At 41.7% G+C, this 22399-nt stretch overlaps 3 protein-coding genes across 3 annotated transcripts; 2 read left to right on the top strand and 1 right to left on the bottom strand.

Moving 5' to 3' along the window:
• Positions 1-999: 999 nt before the first annotated feature.
• pdyn (prodynorphin) lies at positions 1000-2870 on the top strand. The gene is made up of 3 exons (XM_076984382.1): positions 1000-1168; positions 1391-1528; positions 1945-2870. The coding sequence occupies exons 2-3, from the start codon at positions 1406-1408 to the stop codon at positions 2557-2559; spliced, it is 738 nt and encodes a 245-aa protein (XP_076840497.1). The 5' UTR covers positions 1000-1168; positions 1391-1405; the 3' UTR covers positions 2560-2870.
• A 1935-nt stretch (positions 2871-4805) lies between these two features.
• On the bottom strand, positions 4806-10998 carry gmeb2 (glucocorticoid modulatory element binding protein 2). Its single transcript, XM_076984378.1, has 9 exons — positions 10865-10998; positions 10543-10613; positions 8690-8814; positions 8280-8383; positions 7783-7943; positions 7417-7488; positions 7166-7303; positions 6945-7067; positions 4806-6713 (listed from the first exon to the last, which is right to left on the bottom strand). Exons 1-9 carry the CDS (start codon positions 10996-10998, stop codon positions 6121-6123), a joined length of 1521 nt encoding a protein of 506 aa, XP_076840493.1. The 3' UTR covers positions 4806-6120.
• A 5658-nt stretch (positions 10999-16656) lies between these two features.
• LOC143485138 ((Lyso)-N-acylphosphatidylethanolamine lipase-like) lies at positions 16657-21136 on the top strand. The gene is made up of 8 exons (XM_076984381.1): positions 16657-16979; positions 17095-17177; positions 17339-17443; positions 17594-17885; positions 18360-18514; positions 18701-18812; positions 20336-20522; positions 20897-21136. Exons 1-8 carry the CDS (start codon positions 16951-16953, stop codon positions 20984-20986), a joined length of 1053 nt encoding a protein of 350 aa, XP_076840496.1. The 5' UTR covers positions 16657-16950; the 3' UTR covers positions 20987-21136.
• Positions 21137-22399: the final 1263 nt, after the last annotated feature.

Here is a 22399-nt window from a genome sequence, read left to right on the forward strand (position 1 = left end):
CTGGAACAAACGCAAAGGGATGAAAAGGTTTTCTAATAACGTAAGCAAGAGGAGTCACACGAACGCAGGCTTGCAATGCGAAACTCCCAGCAGCTAATAAATACGACGCCCTCGTGAGAGAATAGCGGTGAAGGTTGCCTAGAAACACATTGCAAATTGTGACTGAATACTTTCAAAACAGTAGAACTCAACGTGAAATGCGTACGAGGTGAACCAGTCAGGCTAGGACGCTCTTTAGATCTCGTCCTGGAGAAAACAGACAATGATGATCTGATCTGTAAACTTTGTACATTTACGATAAAGTTTAAATCTACAAAAGAAACAAAAGTGACCCACCAAAACAGTTCTGTAAGATTCTATAAAAGGAGTATGTATTGCGAATGCCCATATATGCCTTAAGGTACAGGCAAGTCACTCTTGCACACAGTTGCAGGCTGTTTGTCTTGGACAAAACCCATTTCAAGTGTCTGACTAATACACGCCTTGGAGACTGCACATGCCTGTACAGCCAGTGATCATTGTTCCATTGTTACGGTTCATCAGCAGTACCAGCACTAGAACTGAGGGAAATTGATTATTTACTGTCTTCGAGACAGTAATGTTTTTCTCTTGTTACTTTTAACTCAGCCTTAATTGATCCGACTGACGGAGTTAAATAACACGGGAGAATGTCCGTGGAACTGAAGGATGGCGCTGTCTTTAGTCAACCCATGCGTAAGACTAATGGCTGTGAGTGCTGCGTAATCGCCCTCTCGCCCTATACGTCTCCAGGTACACCTGTGTTCTCTCTTGCTGAAGTAGAAGGATGCAAAGTAGCTAGGCCGACTTCAAACATGTATAGGCACCTTTGTGTGTGTTTCGGGCGTCATTAATGTGCTATAAATCAATGAATGACAAGAAGACGCGAGAAAACGTCTCTAAGCTTATCAGGATACCGCGGACGCGTGGGTGGGAAGAGGTGGGAAAGTGTGCGGGGCGATCTATCCACGAGGTGTCTACTCCTATTGGTCAAAGAAAAGAGTCTATTCTTATGACAGTGGGTGACACGGCACAGGCAGCGGAAATAAAAAGAATAAAGAGCCTTGAAAGTCAAAACAAGCTCGAAGAGTTGATGGCTTCAGATTATTTGACGATTCTCTAAAGAATTTGTAAGCTTCCTTCTACACAGGTAATTGCCTTAAATGTTGGTAAGGTAAAACTTTGATTTAAATGAGGTGTTTATTATTATTGTAGTTATTGTTGTTGTTATCATTGTTATTGTTGTTATAAAAAAATTGTGCAAAGTTTTTTGAGGAACTTGAAATCAATTAAGCTACAGATCAATAGAGGTAGATTCTTACGAGAGAAATACGTAACTAAACTGTTTGATTGTTGTGTCTCTCCCGTATAGAAACCCCAGAAGAGAATGGAGTGGTATGTTTTGGTCTTAATGTTGATCTTGCCGTCTTTATCTCGGGCAGATTGCTCTGCGCAGTGTCTGAAATGTGCGGAGCAGATCTCCGATTTAAACTCTCCAGGGAATCGCATGGTAAGATTTTGTGTTTATACACATCTGTATTTATGCACCAACCTGTAGTCTTTTTTCTTTTCTTTTTTGGCACGGCGTGGGGTGCGTAGATGATGGGCGTAAAATGTGAAAAGTACCTGTCATATATCCCTCAGAAACAACGAAAACGTTATCAAGCGAAATCGATTTTATACATCTTAATGAACTGCAACGTAACAGTGCGCTTCGACTTTGAGGCTTTTCGGCGGTTAGGGTGGTTCAGCACCACGGACAGAGCGCAGCTCAGCCCCGCCTGGGAAAATACACCTGCTAGACTGAACTTTAAAGAGACTATTTATGTCACCTTAATCCTTGCAAACATGGCAAATGCTGTAACTGTAAAAGAAGAGTAACAAAATGAATATCATATTTAAGTTCTTTATGTCCACCGTTTCCAGACCTGCACCTTAGAATGTGAAGGAACTCTTTCATCCTCCATCGCCCGGTGTGAAAAGGCTTTGCAGGCGCTATCAGACGACTTAGAAGATCTCAGCGAAAAAGATCTCAGCGAAGATTTCACGGCGGAGGACACGCAAGCGCCCTCGTCGGACATTGTGAAGCGGTACGGAGGATTCATTAAAAGGATAGACAGAAATAAAAACAAAATATTAATTTCTCCATGGAAGGAGAACACTATACAAAAGGGACTGTTCGCGACAAAATACGGCGACGCACTCCTGAAACTGGTGGAGAGAAACGTCCCGGAACTGTCAGAGGACGAAGACGAAGGAGAAGACGTTACCTCCGAAAATGAAATGGGAGTTTATGATAACGACCTCCCTTTAAACGAGGTCAAACGCTATGGAGGATTTCTTCGGAAATTCGGGCCAAAGAGAAGTGATTTTATAGATGAAAGTACCCAACAAGAGTTGCAAAAAAGATACGGGGGTTTTATGAGAAGAATCCGCCCCAAGTTAAAATGGGACAACCAAAAGAGATACGGTGGCTTTTTACGTCGCCATTTCAAAATTTCAGTGCGGTCTGACGAAGAGCCTTCATTACTACATGATTAATTTGATCGCTAAATTACTACTCTAAAGACAGTAGAACTCAATCCGCAAATGCATCTGTTTTCCCACGACTTTATAGAACTCCTATGTGTGTAGGTCACTTCTCTGTCCAAAATCTGCTAACATTTGGACTCCATAACCACTGTACCATATGCTGTTGCAGCAATCATGTGTTTACGCGCCAGTGAAAATGACTCTAAAGTGATCAATCATTTTATTGTTATCAGTTAATATCTCAGATGTAAGCAAACACTATATGCTGCAGTCATTGCTTGTGGAAATTTACAATAAAGGGCAAGACCTTTATTTGCCAAACTTGCAAATAAACATGTTTTGTGTGACTTACGTTTACAAGAATCAAAGCATTTAATTACACCATCTGCAAGAACGTGTAAAATGAAAACTCTGGGACTTTGTTTAATTCCAGGTGTGCTGACTTTGGCTGAACAGGACAAAAAGGATGTTAAAGCCCAGGATAAAAACTCTGAAAAATGTATGAGCAGTTATTACAATTCTTATGAAATATTTTATAAACTACAATTTTTACATTTATGTTTGATAACGAGGACATATAATTTATTGAACTATAACTTACAAGACTCACACATTCTGGGTTTATTGATCTGTGATTTCTATTTTGGGAGCCTCATTAGCTTCATCCACAAAGCGTTGAGTAAGACGTTTACCAGAATGTCAAATATATGTCCATCATCAGACACCGACATGTTCACTGCATTTTTTGCTCTGAACTATTTTTTCATTAGAGCAAAAACAGGATCCTTGTGTACCTTAATAACTTGGCACACTAGCATGCCTTTTAATATATTTAGAGACAACATTCTGCCACTGAAGTACCTGTGCAGCTGAGATAAACCGGTTTGAGAGCAGGGGCTTGGACCTCAACAAGTGTCTGCAGAGAATTCCTGCTGTGTGCGATAGAGGGAGACAGAAAGGTGTTGAGAGCCAACAATGGAATAGACTCCAAACAGAAACACTGAAGCAATGAAATAAAAAGATATGCATCAAAGACCATGATCTCCACATCTCTGTCTTCCCCTCACTCTCTCTCTCTCACACACAAACAGAGAGCATCGGTTCTTTTATTTACACACCTAGACTACTACATTTTCAAAACACAAGGGATGGGTGGGGAATAGCTTGTGTGTGTGCGCGCCACTCTGTTTAATTCAACCCTACTGTTACTGGACAAGCTTTAATTGCGTTGTAAAGCAGCTTCCTAACACATTCCTACGCATTTCATTTAGCCTGCTTGTGTAGGTAAATACACTCACACTAAGGGGGCATCACAGGGACCTTATGGATGTGTGAGTAGTATTCTGCATTGAATTATGTGGCAGAATCATTGAGCGCCAGCTGGTCAGTCACGTGAGTCTTTCTCTCATTGTGGCACAAGTTCCACGCTATTTCCTCTAAGAATGTTGCCTACAATCTCCCACATATACTGGCCTATCCAGTTGCACCACCTTGCCAACCTCATGATAGCTGTGGCATTTTTAATATCCACCTTGGGAGATGAGAGACGTTTCTCCACATCCTGGGCTGCTGGAACTGCCTGGTACCAGATCCTTCAGAGGATAGTGAAGCAGCTTTGAAGTAGTGTCCATTATTCTCTCAATAACACCATATAATAAAAAATTGTACATTCTGGAGTGGCAGAGTGAATAATCTAGGAGGTTACTTTTCTATTTCTCCAACCACTGCACCAGGAGATGTCAGGCATACTTCAGCACATGTTTTCAGCAAAAGTTCAATTTAAAATTTAAACCATTTGAAGGAAATTACATGACATTTTCAGAATAAATATATTAAATCCATCACATTTTCATCAGCCCAAATATTTTGGATTGTTGGGCAGAGAATTAGCACCGAATAACTTCCAGACAACATGGAATGTAACAAATTTTGATCTGTTGACTTTGTGTATACAATACAGAATGCCAGAGAGAAGCATGCTTTGAAAATTATATAAAATTGTACATATTTAAACCTTTTGAAAGGTGCTTAATATTACAACTGACCAGTGCTTCAAAGAGTTGTTAGTGTCTAAAAACAAACAACAAACTTGTCTGTGCTATTTCATTGAAGAATGAAATTATAAAATATTATAATATTATATTATAATAATACCCAAAAGCCTCAAGTAAAAAATAAAACAGATTATAAACATAATTTAAAACGAGGAAATAAATAACCAAAACGTACATATTAGTATAATCAAAACAATTGCGGGTGTTGCACAAGATGTTTACTTCATACCACTAGTAAAACACTCACATATTTGACCTGTTTGATCAGTGGGACTAAAAAATGTGCAAAATCAGATGTACATTCACTTTTCACAGCTTGCAAGCAAACTGAAAATTCCTACTGAACTGCCCATTCTCCAGCATCCTAAATGACAACATTTCAGGACCGTTACCTCTCCAAAGTCCCAATCAACACTGCCCATACACATTTAGGAATGCCCGTTACTCCACCAAAATCATTTTCCTGTAAAAGGTGCGATCTGTAGAGCTATAAGGACATATGTAGAGCTATAACGAAGTCTAATGCACAAGCTAATTTAACTGCCCCACCTGAAGTGTACTTTTCTGCTTACTAACAGTAAAACATACTCACCAGGTCTTACAACTTTGAGTCACTCCACATATAAACTGCATAGCAAAGAACTGCCTTTATTAACTTTGCATTGATTGATTGTCTGTGTTTCTGTGCTGGACCATCATTTTGTAGAAATTGATAATGACTTCAAAGTTTGCTTAAGAATTTCAGTATTCCATTTTGTAGTCTTGAAAAGTCCCTTATATGTGTGTTATAATTATTTTTATTTTAGCATCTGCATCAAATATATATACAGGTTCATATCCTGCTCTGATGCCCAAAACTGGCATTCACTTCTTCCACTTTTGTTTCACTTTATTTCATTTGATTTGCATTTCTAAACCGATATGAGCAGGATGAGAGCAGAAACCAGTATGATAGGCAAGAGGTGGCCAGCAGCGAGCCCTGAGCACACAGTTGTTCCCTGAAACCAAACCGGCGCACAGCCGCACCTGATCACAGCCGCACCTGATCACAGCGTGTCTTTGCCTCTTCTACAAGCACCTTTACCAGTCAAATACTATCCAGTCGTTTTTCACCCTCGGTAACACAAAATTTACAAGGCACAACTTTTGTTTATCAACAAGTATCCACACAATACAATTAACAGAGCAAAAATAGTCTTTGCAGTTCCTGAAACTGTATGATACTGTAAACAGTATGATACAAATATGAACCAATGGACCACGGGGTCATTTCAGAAATAATGAGTTCTGAAGGTTGTTAGGACTTGAATCACAGAAACAACCCAAAGTCAAGGTTCTATGAGTCAAAGCTCTATATGAGTCAAAGTCCCAACAGGAAATGTACATTTTCTTTTGGCTCACTGCCCTAAATCAATTACTCACATGAACAGTCATGTTACACATAAAAAAAAATAAATGTTATTATGAACAACTGTTGGCCTTCACTGGAATTTGCATCTCCAGTTCTCATCAACTTTTACTCCTTGTCTTTGGTCTGCTGCTCAACGTTGCCCTCTGTTGTCTCTTCTGCCTGAGCTACCACTGTATCTATTGCAGCTGTATTCATTGGGAGAGCTACTACAGTGCTGCCCCCTGCTGGTGCAGCAAGGCTCTGCAACGTGGCACCCCCCAGGGTGGGGACAGTGACTAGCTGAAATGGGCTGACCACTTTAACTATGGCAGGTGCTCCCGTCCCCTCCTGTAGCGCAGCAGAACTCAGAACAGTGAGGCTGGGGGAGTCGGCCTGCAGCTCCGCCCCTGCTGGTGACGTCAGGACCGTGTAGCCTCCAAAGAGGGGTGCCTGGGCTGCAGCAGGTGCTCCCACAGCCGACAGGATTTTGTCCAATGGGAAGCCTGTGAGCTGAGTGACGGGCAGGGCGAACTGGGCGGGCTGAGTGGGCGGAGCCATCACGGAGGCGGGGCCAGAAGCGGTGCGGGTAAGGCGAGGCCGTTTGGTGGTGGGAGGCGTGCTTGTAGGGGTCAGGGTCATTAAGACGTTGTTGAGATGCTGAGATTTGCTCTTGAGTTCTTTCGCTCGTTTGCGATGCTCATCACATTGTTGTTCCAGAGCTTTAAGGCCCACAACACACACAGTCAAATTCAAATACATTTCCTTACAATTATTAATTGTATCATTTATTTTATCAATATTGTTACTTGAAAGAAATGGACTATCAGGGTGAGCACCAGACCAAGACCCCAAACACTGCAGGTTGTTCTCTGCATAATTACGGTCACAACCAACCAAAGGTCTTGGCAAATATGACACTAATTTAACCAATATGCATATACAGAACTTACCCACTAAGCTTCTAGTGTACTGCTCCCTGCAGCGATCCATTTCACTCTTATGGCCGGCCAGCACTTTCTTAACCAGGTCCAACATCCCAAAGTTATGCACAATATTGTTGAGCAGTGCTGCATCTATGAATAGCAGAGAAAACAGACCAATGGATTTCAAGTCATATAAAAAAAAAAAGGGGGGGGGGGGGCAATTCAAGGGGAAATTCGGGAGATCTGACCTGCGACCTGTAGCGGTGGTTCCTGGATACGTTCCTGCAGTCCTGCAAGTATGTCCTCGATCTCCCTCTGCAGATCCTCCACGATGTGATCCAGCACCCCGGCATCCTTCAGACCTCTCCAAAATGTCATGGTGTTCTCTGAGAATCCACACAAGATGTTCAATCGAGTAATGATGTCAAAAATTAAGTGATTGCTCCTGAAATGTGTTAATATGAATGCATATTAAGTTATATATGTATTCAACACACACCTCCTATGGCTGTGACCCACTCTGTACTGTCATCACAGGTTTCTGTGGAGAAAGTCGCTGAAGATCCATTCACTAGAATGACATGGAAAACGTCATGGAAAATACGACAAGCAATATTTATATATCAGTGTTGATACTTACAGCACTGATTTAAACAAATCAGGGCATTATGAAAGTCTCAAATTATCATGATATTATGTTTAAACTGTATTTACCACTGCTAAAGTGTACACAACAGAAGGACAGTGGATGACCTCATGTCTACCATGTCAAAAAAAGCACAAGTCACATTTGTAAACGAAGGAACAAGTTCTACACAGTAACTACATGGCAGATTAGCTGCACTCAGATGTAGTGCCACAGTACCGTCAGCGGAGGTCGGAGTTCCTGCCACAGTCTCTGTGGACTGCTGACTGCTGCCCAGAGACGCCCGTGTCCCTACCAGGTCAATTTTGGTGCTGCGGCACGTGTTGGAACAGAGCTTGGAGTGCTGATAGAAGTCGAGCTCTCCAGAGTCCATGATCTTCCTAGAAATCCCGCCGAGGATAGAGAGTGTTAACAGCTGCATCAGGAAAGCCAGACAGGTTTTAAATGATGCAAAATGGACATGGAAAACCATCTGGATAAAGATTCTAGAAATTTACTAACAAATTGCTGTGAATTTAACAGACCATAGTGATACAAAAATGTGGTAACAAAGCATAAATCACACAGTAGAATGTACACCAGCACCAAAAAAGGCTGACAATGACAAAAAGCATCACATGTACTTCCATACAAAGCAAGGAATGTTCACATCAGAAAACATTATAAAGTTCAATGAAACATTCTGAAATGTACAGTCTGTCATGGGAGACGGAGACCTTAACATTGTTCCATTAAGACGAATCGCTCTCTTCCAGTCTTTCAGAGTGGACTTTCCAGCAAGGTAAACAAACTCTTTGGGACTAATCAGGTGATCATTGAACTGTAACACAAAGCATCAGAACTGCATTAAAACATTTTCTGCTAAGGTGCCACGACAAAAAACAAAACATTAATTTCAGATATCAAACTCAAAATTCATCAGCAGTAATCTTCATTTGATGAGGAAAAATAGAATTTCCTCAACAGAGTCCATCTACGTTTTGGCTCAGAGATGATCTCAGACCACACAATAACACCCAAAACAGCTTCTTCTATACAATGTACAAAATTTGCAGTGTCGTTGTTGTAAATAGTCAGAGGTAATCTTCCCTTTATGATGGTTGGAGTGAGCATGCAATACATTTACCTGCACACATTTGACATTGATACCAGGACAGACGAATTTCTTCCACACGAGGTCTGCCCTGCTGTCGCCACATGTGATTTGGTAAAGAACGTCTGCCTCCATGTCCATGTCTTCAGAGAGCTTCACTGCATAAGCAATCACAGTGGATTACACACGTGTGTATTTTCGTCTTTACAGCTGTTGTCACCTGCTCACCCTTTACCGTCTATGCAATAATTTCAGCACTTTGCCATTTTGTCAGTGTAATACAAAGAACATTTAAACATGCAGTGCATGCACATCAATAAGCAGGTAATGAAAACTAAAGTAAGAACGTGGCTTGGACAATAAAGTTCAACAAAATTGCTATGGTCCTACCATCCCCTACATAGAACACTTACTGTGCGTTCACACCGAAAGCGACGAGAGCGACACGGCGACCGGAAGTCATTCATTTTCAATGAGAGTGAGCGACACCCAGCGACGCGATGCGGCGCGAAGTGAGCGATTTGAGCGACGCGAACAAGTTGAGCTTGGCTCAACTTTATGCAAATGAGCAGTGACGCGTGGCGGCGACTACCAATCAGAAAGTATGTTTGCACCCTCCTCCGAAACCGCACCTCTGTCTTTGGTTCCTACTGATATTTGTTCCGATTGCAAAATGGAGGAGAGATTAATAGTGACTGTCTCTGGATGTCCCGCACTTTACGATGTTTATTTTTGGAGGGAATACTGTTCATTTGTTAAAAAATATCTGCAATAAATTAGCGTATACCCTATTATTGGTTATGATTTTTTAAATTCCTGTTTGATCTTCGGGTCTGGGGTAAAAAGTAAAAAAAATACATAAACATTTTAGGTTTATATACTATATGTGTTTTATACACACACTATGTTTTATACACGCACTCCTTTATAATCGTGTGTCCTGTAATCAATAGATTAAAATAAATACTGCGTCCTGCTTTAAAAACGTGATTTGCATATCTGTCACGTGCTGCATGCAGGCGTGATGTTGGACACGCCCCCACGCGACGCGATGCTGGCGACTCGGCGACGGAGAGCGATTTTATCGCTTTCGGTGTGAACGCACAGTTATGGTGGATACTGTAAATATGGCAGTAATGCCATGGAGAACAATCACTAAACTCGTGTTGAGAGGCAAACAGTGGTTTTTGCTATGAAAACTGGCCGTATGGCACCTTCTGAGAGAGTGCTGAAATGAAATGAAATGAGCCATATTTTGTCAATTGTGATTTTTACACCCCAATCGAAATTTGTCCTCCGCTTTTAACCCATCTGTGCAGTCAGAACACACACACTAGTGATTACTAGGGGGCTGTGGTTCACACGTGCCCAGAGCGGTGGGCAGCCCTAGCCCGGCGCCCGGGGAGCAGTTGGGGTTAGGTGCCTTGCTCAAGGGAACCTCAGTCATGGCCTGTCTGGGAATCGAACCCACGACCCTCCGGTCACAAGACCAGTTCCCTAACCGCCAGGCCATGACTGCCCATGACTGCCCTGAAAATGTCAATGGGAACAGTCTGCATGTTTTTCCTCCGGACATCCTACAGAATATTTCCATACAAACTTCTCCAGACCTCCACATCACAAATGCTAAATTTCCAAGATAAAGTTCCTGTAGACTTACCACAAACCTGCAGTTACACCATAGTGTTGGATCTGAGGAAATACACTGCAAAATGCAGGAATGTAGGGCAGAGATTTGGAGACACTCATGCACAGGCCAAATGCTCTTCAGAAGCAAGATAAAGTTATACCAAGGGCAGCAAGATATCCCCAGATATACCAAGAGCAGCTAAACACACAATTTTAAATGTTTCAATTATCTCAATGGTTCATATGTTAATTCCTACCAAGGACTGCATCTTTAGGAAGCGAGATGGTGGTACTGGACTCAGACTTCAAACTCTCCATAATATTTAACCTGCATGGAAGAACAGACATTAACCATTTGGTACATATAAAATGAAGGATAAGCCTCATTCATAGATGTTACTATTTTCAGAGTTACAATCACCAGCCTAACAACTTTACTGACATTAATTCAAATAGGTAACATAGTGGTAATCAACTTGTTCCAATCCGTGTAAAAGACAAACACCACCACCATGAACAACGAAGCATTTGTATAACATCAACCAACAGGAATTACATTAATGACTGTGTATAACTTACTGCGTCTGTTCCAGGTCTGTGGTCCCCAACATGGTCTTAATCACTTCCACCTGTGGGGTCTGACCTGAGCCGTCCGGAGTGGTCACGACCACCACCTCCTCTACGTGAACGTTCACCTCGGAGGATGATGCCATGGGCACGGCAGCATACGACAGGATCTTTGACACGCTCGCAAAAGAGAACCAAACGGAACCCGCAGAGGCTGCGAGTGGAAGACAAAGTAAAAAGTCATTATGGACACAGGATATGGAGGACCCTGGTTATGGAGGACCCTGGCTATGGGGGACCCTGGCTATGGGGGACCCTGGCTATGGGGGACCCTGGCTATGGGGCGAACCGCTACCGGCTCCAACGACTTTTACGAGGTCAAGCGGAGAAAGGGAGAGGTGAGAATCCCGGGTTGAATGAATCAAGCTATCAGCGATAATCCAGTCTTTGTTAAACCAAACAAACGTTTCTAGGTCTCTCCTGTCGGGTGTGTTTAGGAGAGGAGACACTGTCCGCTGAAGCTACGCGTTTCTGTAACGTTACCACACCTGTACAATTAGCTACTCGGCTAGTAGGCTAACATGCCAACTAAAGCCAACGCGTTGAAGTCCTACAGATATAAAGGACTTGTTAGCATATTAGCCGGTACATTTAATTAGCTGGCAAAAATGCCAGGATGCAGCCGTATTAGCTAGAATCTGGCGTGTAAAACTACTGACTACTGAAACGTTTGCGTCGGGCGGCGTGTGAAACTACTGAAACTTTTGCGTCGGGCGTTCAGACGTTCGCCGCGCGCGCGTAACTGAGCAACGTACGCCCGCTAGCAACGCCTCTAGCAGCTAGCGAGACAAGCTAACTACAGACCAAAACAAACCCGACTTAAAGGGATTAACGGAGAAAATACGGCTACGTAAACCATAACTTCGTTCTATATCAAAAGCACACTGTTTGTACCTGTATAATCTTTTAACAACTGTGCGTAAAGTACTTTACCTTAAGAGTTTTGAGTTTGTTTAGGAAGCGCGTAACCGGTTGAGAGCAGTGCGCGTGCGCAGTAGTTCAGTCTACGTGACGTAGGTTGAAACTGCGCCTTTTTCTGCTTGTTGATTCTGGGATCCCATGTAGTTCTGATATGCCATGTAGCTCTGATATACCATGTAGCTCTGATATACCATGTAGCTAGGGCTGGGTATTGATTCAAATTCCAAGAATCGATCCGATTCCGATTCTGAAGATTAAGAATCGATTTTTTTCGATTTAATCCGATTTAATCGATTCGATCCGATTCGATCCAATTCGGGGTTTAGTGTTATTAAAAATGTATTTGAGCTGTTTCCTGACTGTGTACAGAAGCAACATGTTAAAACTAGTATTATATCGATATTAATCAGCAAATAGTTACTGGTAGTTGGTAGTTACTGATGGCTGGAAGACTGGTGAAAAGGGTCATCATAAATCTACCTTCAAGAAAGGTAATCCAGGACAATAAACAGAGGACATCTTTGAGGTGTCTATATCTGCAACAGTGGGCTCCTACTGGGACACTAACCAGTGCATTATTATTATGATTTAAATAATTAAGAATTCACCAATAAGCTGTTGCTACCAAATGCATTTTTATTTTAAAAGTGCTCACACTTAATAAACTGAAAGTATAAAATGTAAACGTGTATTTTTCTTTAAAGTGAGAATATAAGAACAGAACTCTCACGTTACAGTCCCCGACCCCTCCGTTTTGGGCACGTTAACGTCGTCTGCGTCTAATCGTCTGCGTATCTCCGTGGGTGCGGGTGCGTCTTGTGATAGTCCTCACCTGTGGCTCATCTCGTCACGTGGGGTTTATGTGGTTTGTCTATTTAATTTGCGCGCGCACAGCGTCCTGTGCTCGTCGTTGTTTGAGTGACACATGTTCTATGTTTTATGTGCGCTGTCTGCGCTTCGGTAAATGTAATAAACGTAACGATTTGGAAAGTGCAAAGGATTCTGTCTCGTCCATCGCCTTGCGCCCAACGTTACAAGAACATTTAAAACTTTTTTTAAACTGTAAAAACACTGGGTAAACGGTCAGTGACACGGACTAACTGTAAATAGTCACTGACACTGGATAAACTGTCCTTCTATTTTTAGATTTCCGATTTGACTATCGTCGTTACCGGCACTGTCCGACGCCAAGTCGTTTTACAGTTAGACCGAGCACGCCTGCGTGAATTCAGTGACGAGGCGGGGGTAAAAGTTCACTAAAAAATCGATCTTTGGACGTACGAATCGATAATCAGATCATCATATGCGAATCGATTCTGAATCGGAAAATCGATTTTTTCAACACAGGCCTACATGTAGCTCTGATATCCCATGTAGTTTTGATATCCCATGTAGTTCTGATATCCCATGTAGTTCTTTTTACGGCTCTGGGCAATTGATAAACATTCAGTTCCTACTCATTCTTTAACGAAGATAATGTTCTGTTTTAATCATGACAGACATATATTTCCTAAACCGGCGAATAAAATGCTTTTTAAAATGTTTAATATATATTGTCCTATATCTCTAATTTATTGCGTTTGACACGTGTATCTAAAACACATGTATTTATTAAAACATACACAGTAACAAAGTTTTCTCTAAATTATACATTTGCAACTGATACAGACTTGCACTATGGTTTTGATATGGACCGAAAAGCAAGTATTTTTAAGGAACTAATACAGTGGCGATAGGTTTCATTTCAGCTTTGGTCAAGGGGAGATCCAACCTAACATTATATGAGTATTGTGAGCAGGAAATATTGAGTGGGGAGGGCCATTTCCCCACATGCCCCCCAAAACTACACCTATACATATGTTATAATGTAAGTGTACATTCTAGTTCTATAACTGTTTCTTTGTGATTATTGTACAATGCATGTGTGATTTTGACATGGTGCATAAGACCTTCAGCATGTTGGAAAGGACAAGCATAATGTCCATTCGAATTCACTACTCTCAACAGGGCATGAAGGTAGATGACTAGTTATTAGACACACCCTTCAACAAAAATAATAAGGTGACTTTATTTCTATTCAACAAGGGTGACACATTCCAAATGTACTGAAGAGCTCAAAAATAATTTGAGTCAGTAGATGCCATAACATTACATAACTCACCCCATCCTGTCTCGGAAAACTTACAATTGCTTGGAGCTATTTGGACACTACAGAACCTGCACTTTCAATTCAAACATCATTCTCTTCACTCACACACACACACACACACACACACACACACACACACACACACACACACACACACACACACACTCATAATCACCCAAAGACTGTGAATAGGGAATGTTGTTCACCACTAGCTAGCCAGCCAAGTCTTGCTTGGCAGCCAGTACCACAGGCATTCATAAATTGACTGTATAATTACATTCATGTAGTTTATTATTTAAACAATAATATACATTAATTTAGAACTATTCAAGTTAATTGCTAAATAGCCAGGATAGTTATGGAATTACATGTTCTGCAAAAAAATGAAAATAAAAAACAGCATCAAATAATATCAATTTGGCTTATTTTACTCAGAACATTCACAAACACCAAGATGAAATTAGCTTACTATATTTGTAAAGATGAAAAAAATAAACTAAACTCTTACCTCTAATGATTTACCAAAATTATTTTGGTTATTGTTGATTAAATGAAATGAAATGAAATGAAATGAAATGAAATGAAATGTGAAATGAAATGAAATGTGCCATATTTTGTCAATTGTGATTTTTACACCCCAATCGAAATTTGTCCTCCGCTTTTAACCCATCTGTGCAGTCAGAACACACACACACACACTAGTGATTACTAGGGGGCTGTGGATCAAACGTACCCAGAGCGGTGGGCAGCCCTAGCCCGGCGCCCGGGGAGCAGTTGGGGTTAGGTGCCTTGCTCAAGGGCACCTCAGTCATGGCCTGTCTGGGAATCGAACCCACGACCCTCCGGTCACAAGACCAGTTCCCTAACCGCCAGGCCATGACTGCCCCAGTAGTCATGTAGTTAAACAAAGAGACAACACATCAGGTTGACAATAAGAAACCAACTAAGTCAACACCCCACTTCTCTGGGCAAATATCAGTTGATAGTTTAAGAATGCACGGTACAAGATGGGTATTATATTTTTTATAGCCAATATGTAAACAAACCATTCGATAGAAATGTTCGAGGGTTGTGTTTTTTGTCTAGCTTGTTCTTTGCAGTTTAGGCCCAAAGGTGCATGTGTAATTTCATCACTTCTTCACAGTCAATCTGCCAAAAGAAAGAGGAATTTATAAATTCACAGAATAACTAAAAACATTACCTTTGCAGGAGCTTTAATGGGATTAAAATTGAACTAACAGTAGTAATTACCAGCCAGAAGACTCAAGTTTCACACAGAAAACAGCAACAAATTTGGATACTGAAGGATTGATAAGTTGCAATTAATTGTTATTCATTTGTTATTACAAGTCAATTCTACATTTAACCTATAATGTTATGAACAGCCTGTACATTTGCTAAATTTGCTGTGGTCACAAGGCAGCAATACATAAATACAATAGGTCCTAATGGAAAACAGGGAGGTGAGTAGACCCCGAACTCTTCAGAGCAGTAACCCTTATGCTATCATCCATGTCAATCAGCATCCACCCAAAAAGGGCATTCTCTCATCCCACAAAATTGATGATGATGATGATGATGATGGAGAAGATGGAGAACAAGATGATGAACAAGATGGAGAACGGTGTGACCAAACAGGAAGTCAGTAAGGCTCTTTCTGGTGAGATGGATAAGAAGTCACCTTTGTTCCGCACACACACACACAGGCACACACACACACACACACACACACACACACACACACACACACACACACACACACACACACACACACACACACACACACAGCCACGGGTAAACGAGTTAACAGTTAGGCACTAACAACGTGTCCGTTACCAAATTACAGTTTATGTGATCCATGAACCCAGATGAAACCGAGTCTGAAGCTTACCTACAGGACAGGTGTGCCCAATGAAGTGGCCAGTGTAGACAAACTTTGTTTCTAATATAGTGGACGGTGACTGTCCCAGGTAATGAATTATGTTTTGGAATGACAGTGACTTTTATAACAGACCAAACATATAATTAAACAAACGGTTGCTATACTGCCACACAATTTCACACAAAGTTTCCGCAGTCGTTTCAAAACATGCAATTGGTATTTTTAAAATAGCCTGCGTTAATGTTTCAAGACAGATAGTTCAACTGTAGCTAAACAGACAGAGCAAGTGCTCGTAAAGTCATCGTTTCAATCCCCAGGGTTCGCATGTAAACTCTTATAATATTAAAGAAGTACAACGCGCTGAATAATACTGTCAAAACGAATAATGTATCTAGATAACTGGATAACTCTAGCCATGCTAGCTAGCCAATATAGATACAGCGCCACAGCTCGTCGTTACCTAGTCAGCGCTGGATTATACATTTGTAGTATTTTAGTACTGATATAAATCCAGACAAAATAAATGTACCGACCAACAAGCAATAAAGAAACTGCAACGCTCCAGTCAGCACTACAGAAGACAGGCGTCCACCACTTTCAGCTTATTTGATGTGGTCGTTGCATACTCCTCTAAAAACCTCGAAATAACAGAGATCACGGAATATGAAATAATTGGTTTGGAGAAAATAGTTTTAAAGCAAACCTACCAACAGTTTGCAAACGAAGGTTTTCTGGCACCACACACACAGGAAACGCGTGTCGGCCCGGCACACCTCCTCGCCTATGTGCTCCAAACACACTGGCTTTGACATATGTAGGTTTACAAGCGTTATAACCGTTAGCTTGCTATAACATTTTTACAACGAATGTAATTTCTTTACTTTCAATATGATCGTGATATTGCGGCGCCAAACCACCCGTGTTTCAACTTATCCAGAAAGCAAAAGTTAAGAGAACTATTCACCGCTAACATGGAGAAACACTGACAGTGTAACAGAGGACATTTGTATTCGGTGTGTTGTTGTGTTGAATAGGCTTATTCATGCGCGACACGATTTTCGGCTTGGATTTGTTTTTTTTTTTGCTATGCAGGACGAGAACGAGAGCGACGGAAAGTAAGTTGGTTGTAGAATTCATTCTCGTAAGTCTGGTACTACGACGATACAAACTTAACGGACATGATAGCTGGACTCATGGCGGAAAATATCACGAGACATCTGTCGTTCCCAGGGCATCAAAATGGGTTTGGTGGCCGTCGTGGCGTCCTACCTCTCTTTCCCTCTTGAAGAGTACAGAAACTAAAATATTGGACCGTAAGTTTACTAACTATAGTTATAGTATATAGTTATAGTATATAGTTATAGTTATAGTATACTACGTAGGTCACAGTACTCACCTATACATATGGACATGTGGATTATGTGATACATTTGTTTTATTCTTTCACTCAGAAGTTAATACATTACTCTTTCAGGTGTTCAGAATGATTTGTGGGCCCGGTTTGTCTCTCTGCCGACTCAGGACAGAATCTGGACAATCACAGTTACTCATAAAAGTCTCAGAGCAGCTCCAAAACCACGTAGGAGAAAAGTCTTTTTATTGCATTGCCATCACCCTATTATTTAAATATCTGATTAAACTAATGTGGCTGTCACACAAATATATGCTGTAAGAGTCCACTTGAAACTTGAAACCAAGCCTTAACTGAACTCTCCCTTAACTCTTCCAGCAACATCCCGGACTCCGCTGGTGATGGTGCATGGATTTGGGGGAGGCGTGGGTCTCTGGATTAGGAACCTGGACCCCCTGTGTCAGTCCCGCCCCGTCTTTGTATTCGACCTACTGGGATTTGGACGCAGTTCCCATCCCCGCTTCCCATTGGACGCTGTCCAGGCCGAGCAGCAGTCCGTCATCTCTATTGAACACTGGAGGCGGGCTCTGGGCCTGGAAAAAATGATCCTGCTGGGTCACAGTTTAGGGGGTTACCTAGCAGCATCCTATACCATACAGTACCCTGAGAGGTGAGAAGATGACATTTGTTGTGTGATGCTCACCCTGGTCCTTTGTGTAGTAGCTGTATTTGGTTTATGCATGTCTAGTTTATGAAAAAAATTGTGGCATTAATAACCACAGAACCACAGCCAGTCTGTAATGAGTCAGATGGCAAATATGATGTTTCTATGAGCAAACAAACAAGTGGAAAATTTGGAGCATATGCATCATCCCGTAACAAAGACACTATACATTCAGCTTTGGAAAAAGATATATGGACCATGATTGTGTTGTCTAATACTGGAAATCTATATTCAGTTGGTATTTAACATCACTGTGCATACAAATACACCGTGTAACAGTAACTTCCAGACAGGACATTTTGTTTTTTGGATATGTGTGAAGAAGCTGCCCAAACCACTTCCTGTCAAACGACATTTAGCACTCGGTTATGCAGCGTGCGTCTCTCTCCTTTGTGTGTTTTGCTCCCACCCCCTCCCCAGAGTTTGTCATCTGATTCTGGTGGAGCCCTGGGGCTTTCCCCCGGCACCCCAAGACGGGATGGCTAAGCTGGGATTTCCACGCTGGGTGCAGGCTCTCGTAGCTGTGGCCTCTCTCTTCAATCCCCTGGCTGTGATCCGGGCTACTGGCCCCTGGGGTAAGAGTGGACCCTGGCAGAAGTTGGAAATGGGGATGGCTGTATGAGTCTTATGTGCTGTGTTCATGAAACCTGTAAACCATGTATCACATGAATTCGAGCAATAGGTGCATGCACAAATGGAGAGTCTTTGTCATGTGGAAAGGTATCATTCTGTCTCTCCTTCATCCTCTGAGTTTTCCCTAGGTCCCAAGTTAATTTGTCATGTCCGACCAGACTTCAAGAAGAATTTTGATGAGCTTTTTGATGATGACACCATTATGGAATACATCTATCACTGCAATGCTCAAACTCCTAGGTAACAAGTATCACACTTTTCCAATAAGCCCTGCGTTTCAGCAAGTGGTTGTCTGTATTTAGCCAGCTAGCTATAATTGAATTGGCTTGTGGCAGAGAGTTCATGACAGATGAGCGAGATAGCTGAGAGAGAAAATGGCGGGAGAATGTTTGAGAATGTTTAGGATAACTTGAGAAAGCTGGGGGAGAAGGCTGAAGGGGAGCAGAGAGGAGAGAGATGGCTGACGTAGAAGCTATGGACTGCTAGGAGTTAGCATGCAGGACATGAGAGGAGCTGCACATTTGAACGAGTGGGGAGAACCCTTCTAGGCTTTCGTGAACTCCTTGAAGAATTGTTGTTTTGTGTTTTATCCTATAACCTTCAGGCCACAGCTGTCCAACAGGCCTGCTATTCAGAGTTGTGAGTGTGACCTAATTATGTACAATCACCTCAAGTTTCATTTGTAACTAGCTAAATTGTTAGAATTTGTTATTGTGACGGTTTGTGTTAAACACCTCAAGAGTCAGGTTTGATGCTGCAGAGCGACTGTCACGTTTAGATCCAGATCACGTTTAGATCCATCGTGAATACTACAAGACAAGCCATCAGTGTGACGGGCAGGTGTGAGCAACTAAAAAGGAAGCGATCACGCCAAGTCTCAGGGAAAGAGGATGGTTTAATAGAAAGTGTGCAAACCAAAAACCCGTGCATGGTTCCAGATTAAGGAAATAATAACCAGCAGTCAACTGGTACAAAGACAAGACATATATAGATGAACAAACGACCCTCAGGTGAGACGGATCACGGGTCCCGCCCACCTGAGGGACGAACATCACGTGACCAAAAACAGGACTGCTGCCGCTGTAACCGGGGGCGACCGGCAGGGGGCCCCCCCACAACGTGACAGACCCCCCCACCAAAGACGCACTCCCCTCCGGATGTGCGGCTTACAGCGGCAGCACACAAAACACAACAAAGGGGCGGGAGGGCGGGGACAAGACAGGGACCCTTTCCCTGCCGTCCTGAGCTGAAACACAAAACACATAAAACCGGGGGCGACCGGCAGGGGCCCCCCCACAACGTGACAATCAGTGTCAGATAGTCAGTAGTAAGATGCACAATTATTATTCTTATTTAGCGTTCAGTTCAGTTGCTTGTGTGATTTTAATATTAGAATAATCCTTGTTTATTATTGATGTTTATTATTGAATTGCTTGTGTTTTGATATTATAATTTTTATTGTTGATTGTTTATTGTTTTGTTTATTACTGAATTTATGGTATTTTGATAATAGAGACTTTATTGTGTTAATATTAAAGTGCTTTGGGTTCTAATACTAGTGTAACTCGCATTATTGTTGTGGTGATACATACACTTCACCACAAGTATAAACAACACTGACTTTGATCACATTTATTTTTGAAGATGTTACATGTATGACTTTTTCCCGCCGCTGGTTGTAATCACACGTTTCATGTGATGACATCATCTTGTACTGTAGTGTCAGACCCCTAATAACTCATTTCATCTCTTGTCTCTGTCAGTGGGGAGGTGGGTTTCAGGGCCATGGCTACGTCATTGCTCTGGGCAAAGAGGCCAATGCTGGACCGTGTTCACCTCTTGCCCCCTGATGTCCCAGTGACACTGGTGTATGGTGGGCTCTCATGGATGGACAGTGCAACAGGAGAGAGAGTTGCCATGCTTAGACCCAAAAGCTACACTCGCACTGTGGTATGAGAGATAGAGGGTGATGCCTCTATTTATTTAATGCCTTTATTTGCATATTCATTAAGAATACGTCTGCTGTTCTATGTTCTAGAAAAAAAAACATGAAGTGCACTGGATCTATTTTGTTCTAAAGAGGAAGTTCTATATTGATGTGAAAGACCACAGCTTTTAGCACAAACATTTCATAGTTTCATCCCACAGCCATAGCTGCATGAGTCTAGACCCATCGTAACACTGCTTTCAAATACTGTGAAGTCATAGCTTTAGTTTGTGGTTTAATGATAGTTTACGTAAACTGGTTGTTTGTTTTTCTGTATGTTTCTGTGCTCCTCACCACGTATACGCTGATAACAGCCGTTACTCTCTCTGCGTCTCAGGTGGTGGAGGGGGGCCCTCACCATGTTTATGCTGATAAGTCTGAAGCTTTCAATGCTGTGGTGCAGAGCATCTGTGACACTGTTGATTAAACCACAATCTGTGTGTGAATCATGCTTGGAAATAAACCTGGAGATTCAGATTTGTATGTTCCAAGCCACAAAATGTTTGAGTTGTTTTTGGTTGTTTTTTTGTTTGTTTTGATTACATTTGGTTTTGCATTAATAAACTACTACTGATCATATTGTCCATTGCTAATGGATTTTTGCCACTAGAGGTCAGTGCATACTCAGAAAAAATACTTTTACTAGTGTGCCTTAAATGAAAAATGTTTGTATAACTTTTACACCCATCAGTAAACACACAAGTGAAAGGCCTACACATATAATGCCTGTACACTGACAGGAGTAACATGTATACTAATGTTACTATTGTTACTAATGTAATGTTGCTAATGTTACAGTATTGTTATTTATTATAAAATGCAATATATTATATAGGATGATCAGTTCATTTGTGCACCACCTCCTGCACAAATGAACTGCTTTAAACCAACTACCATAGACTATCTCTCAGGCACTCTGAAGGCCCTGGCCTTCTATGGAATGTGACGTTCTTCAGCACATAGGGAGGGGGTTGTTAAATGTTAATTTAACCTCCATCTCCTTTCCCACCACAGCGTAAATCCAAAAAAAAAAAAAAAAAAACTGTAAATCCAAAGCACAAGGACACATGTTGAAATATACTGTATACTATGTACTAGCCACTGTGTAATCAGAGAAAGCCACTTTGAGCCAAGGTGTCTGAAATTAATTAAAAGATTACTGTACAACCTTTAGTTTTAAATAATGCATGACAATTGACAGTTCTTCAGTGAAAACAATACAGCTTATAACCTCTTGATACACAGTATAGAATCATGTGTTAGGTTCAAAGCGCAGTTCACTCTAACATTGAATACAATGTGGCTAGTGCATGCATGTGTTCCCAATCTCAAATCCAACACCGTCTCCTTCCAAGACACCTGCCACAGCTACATGTGTTGGACTCCACAGACTGCCATGATGCAGTCCATCTCCAGGCCAAAGTTCTTCTCTTACTCATTAATATAATTCATCCACATCACTTTCATTAGTCATCAGCCCATGTAGCATTTTGCTGTTTCTATAGAAACCGTTTCACAACTTTGGCATCTACAATAATCAGCACAACACAGTCTTGGAGTCATACAGGAACATCTTCCTATCTCATGTTTTCCTTGTTTACAACTGCAGTGAACTACCTACAACACACTTTCATGGGCAGGACGTTTTGGCATCCAGGTCACTGTTAACTCTCCGTTCTCAAGGTACCATCCATTACCAATGAGTGAAGGGCACAGACGTAATTTGAGGGGGGGGGGGGGGGGATGGGACGGGACGGGGGGGACATGTCCCCCCCACTTTTTCAAAAGCCGGTTTTGGTCTCCCCCAGTTTTTACGGTTAAAATATTTAAATAGCGACGA

This window comes from Brachyhypopomus gauderio, chromosome 21, assembly GCF_052324685.1.
Source record: "Brachyhypopomus gauderio isolate BG-103 chromosome 21, BGAUD_0.2, whole genome shotgun sequence".
NCBI classification, from domain to species: Eukaryota; Metazoa; Chordata; class Actinopteri; order Gymnotiformes; family Hypopomidae; genus Brachyhypopomus; species Brachyhypopomus gauderio.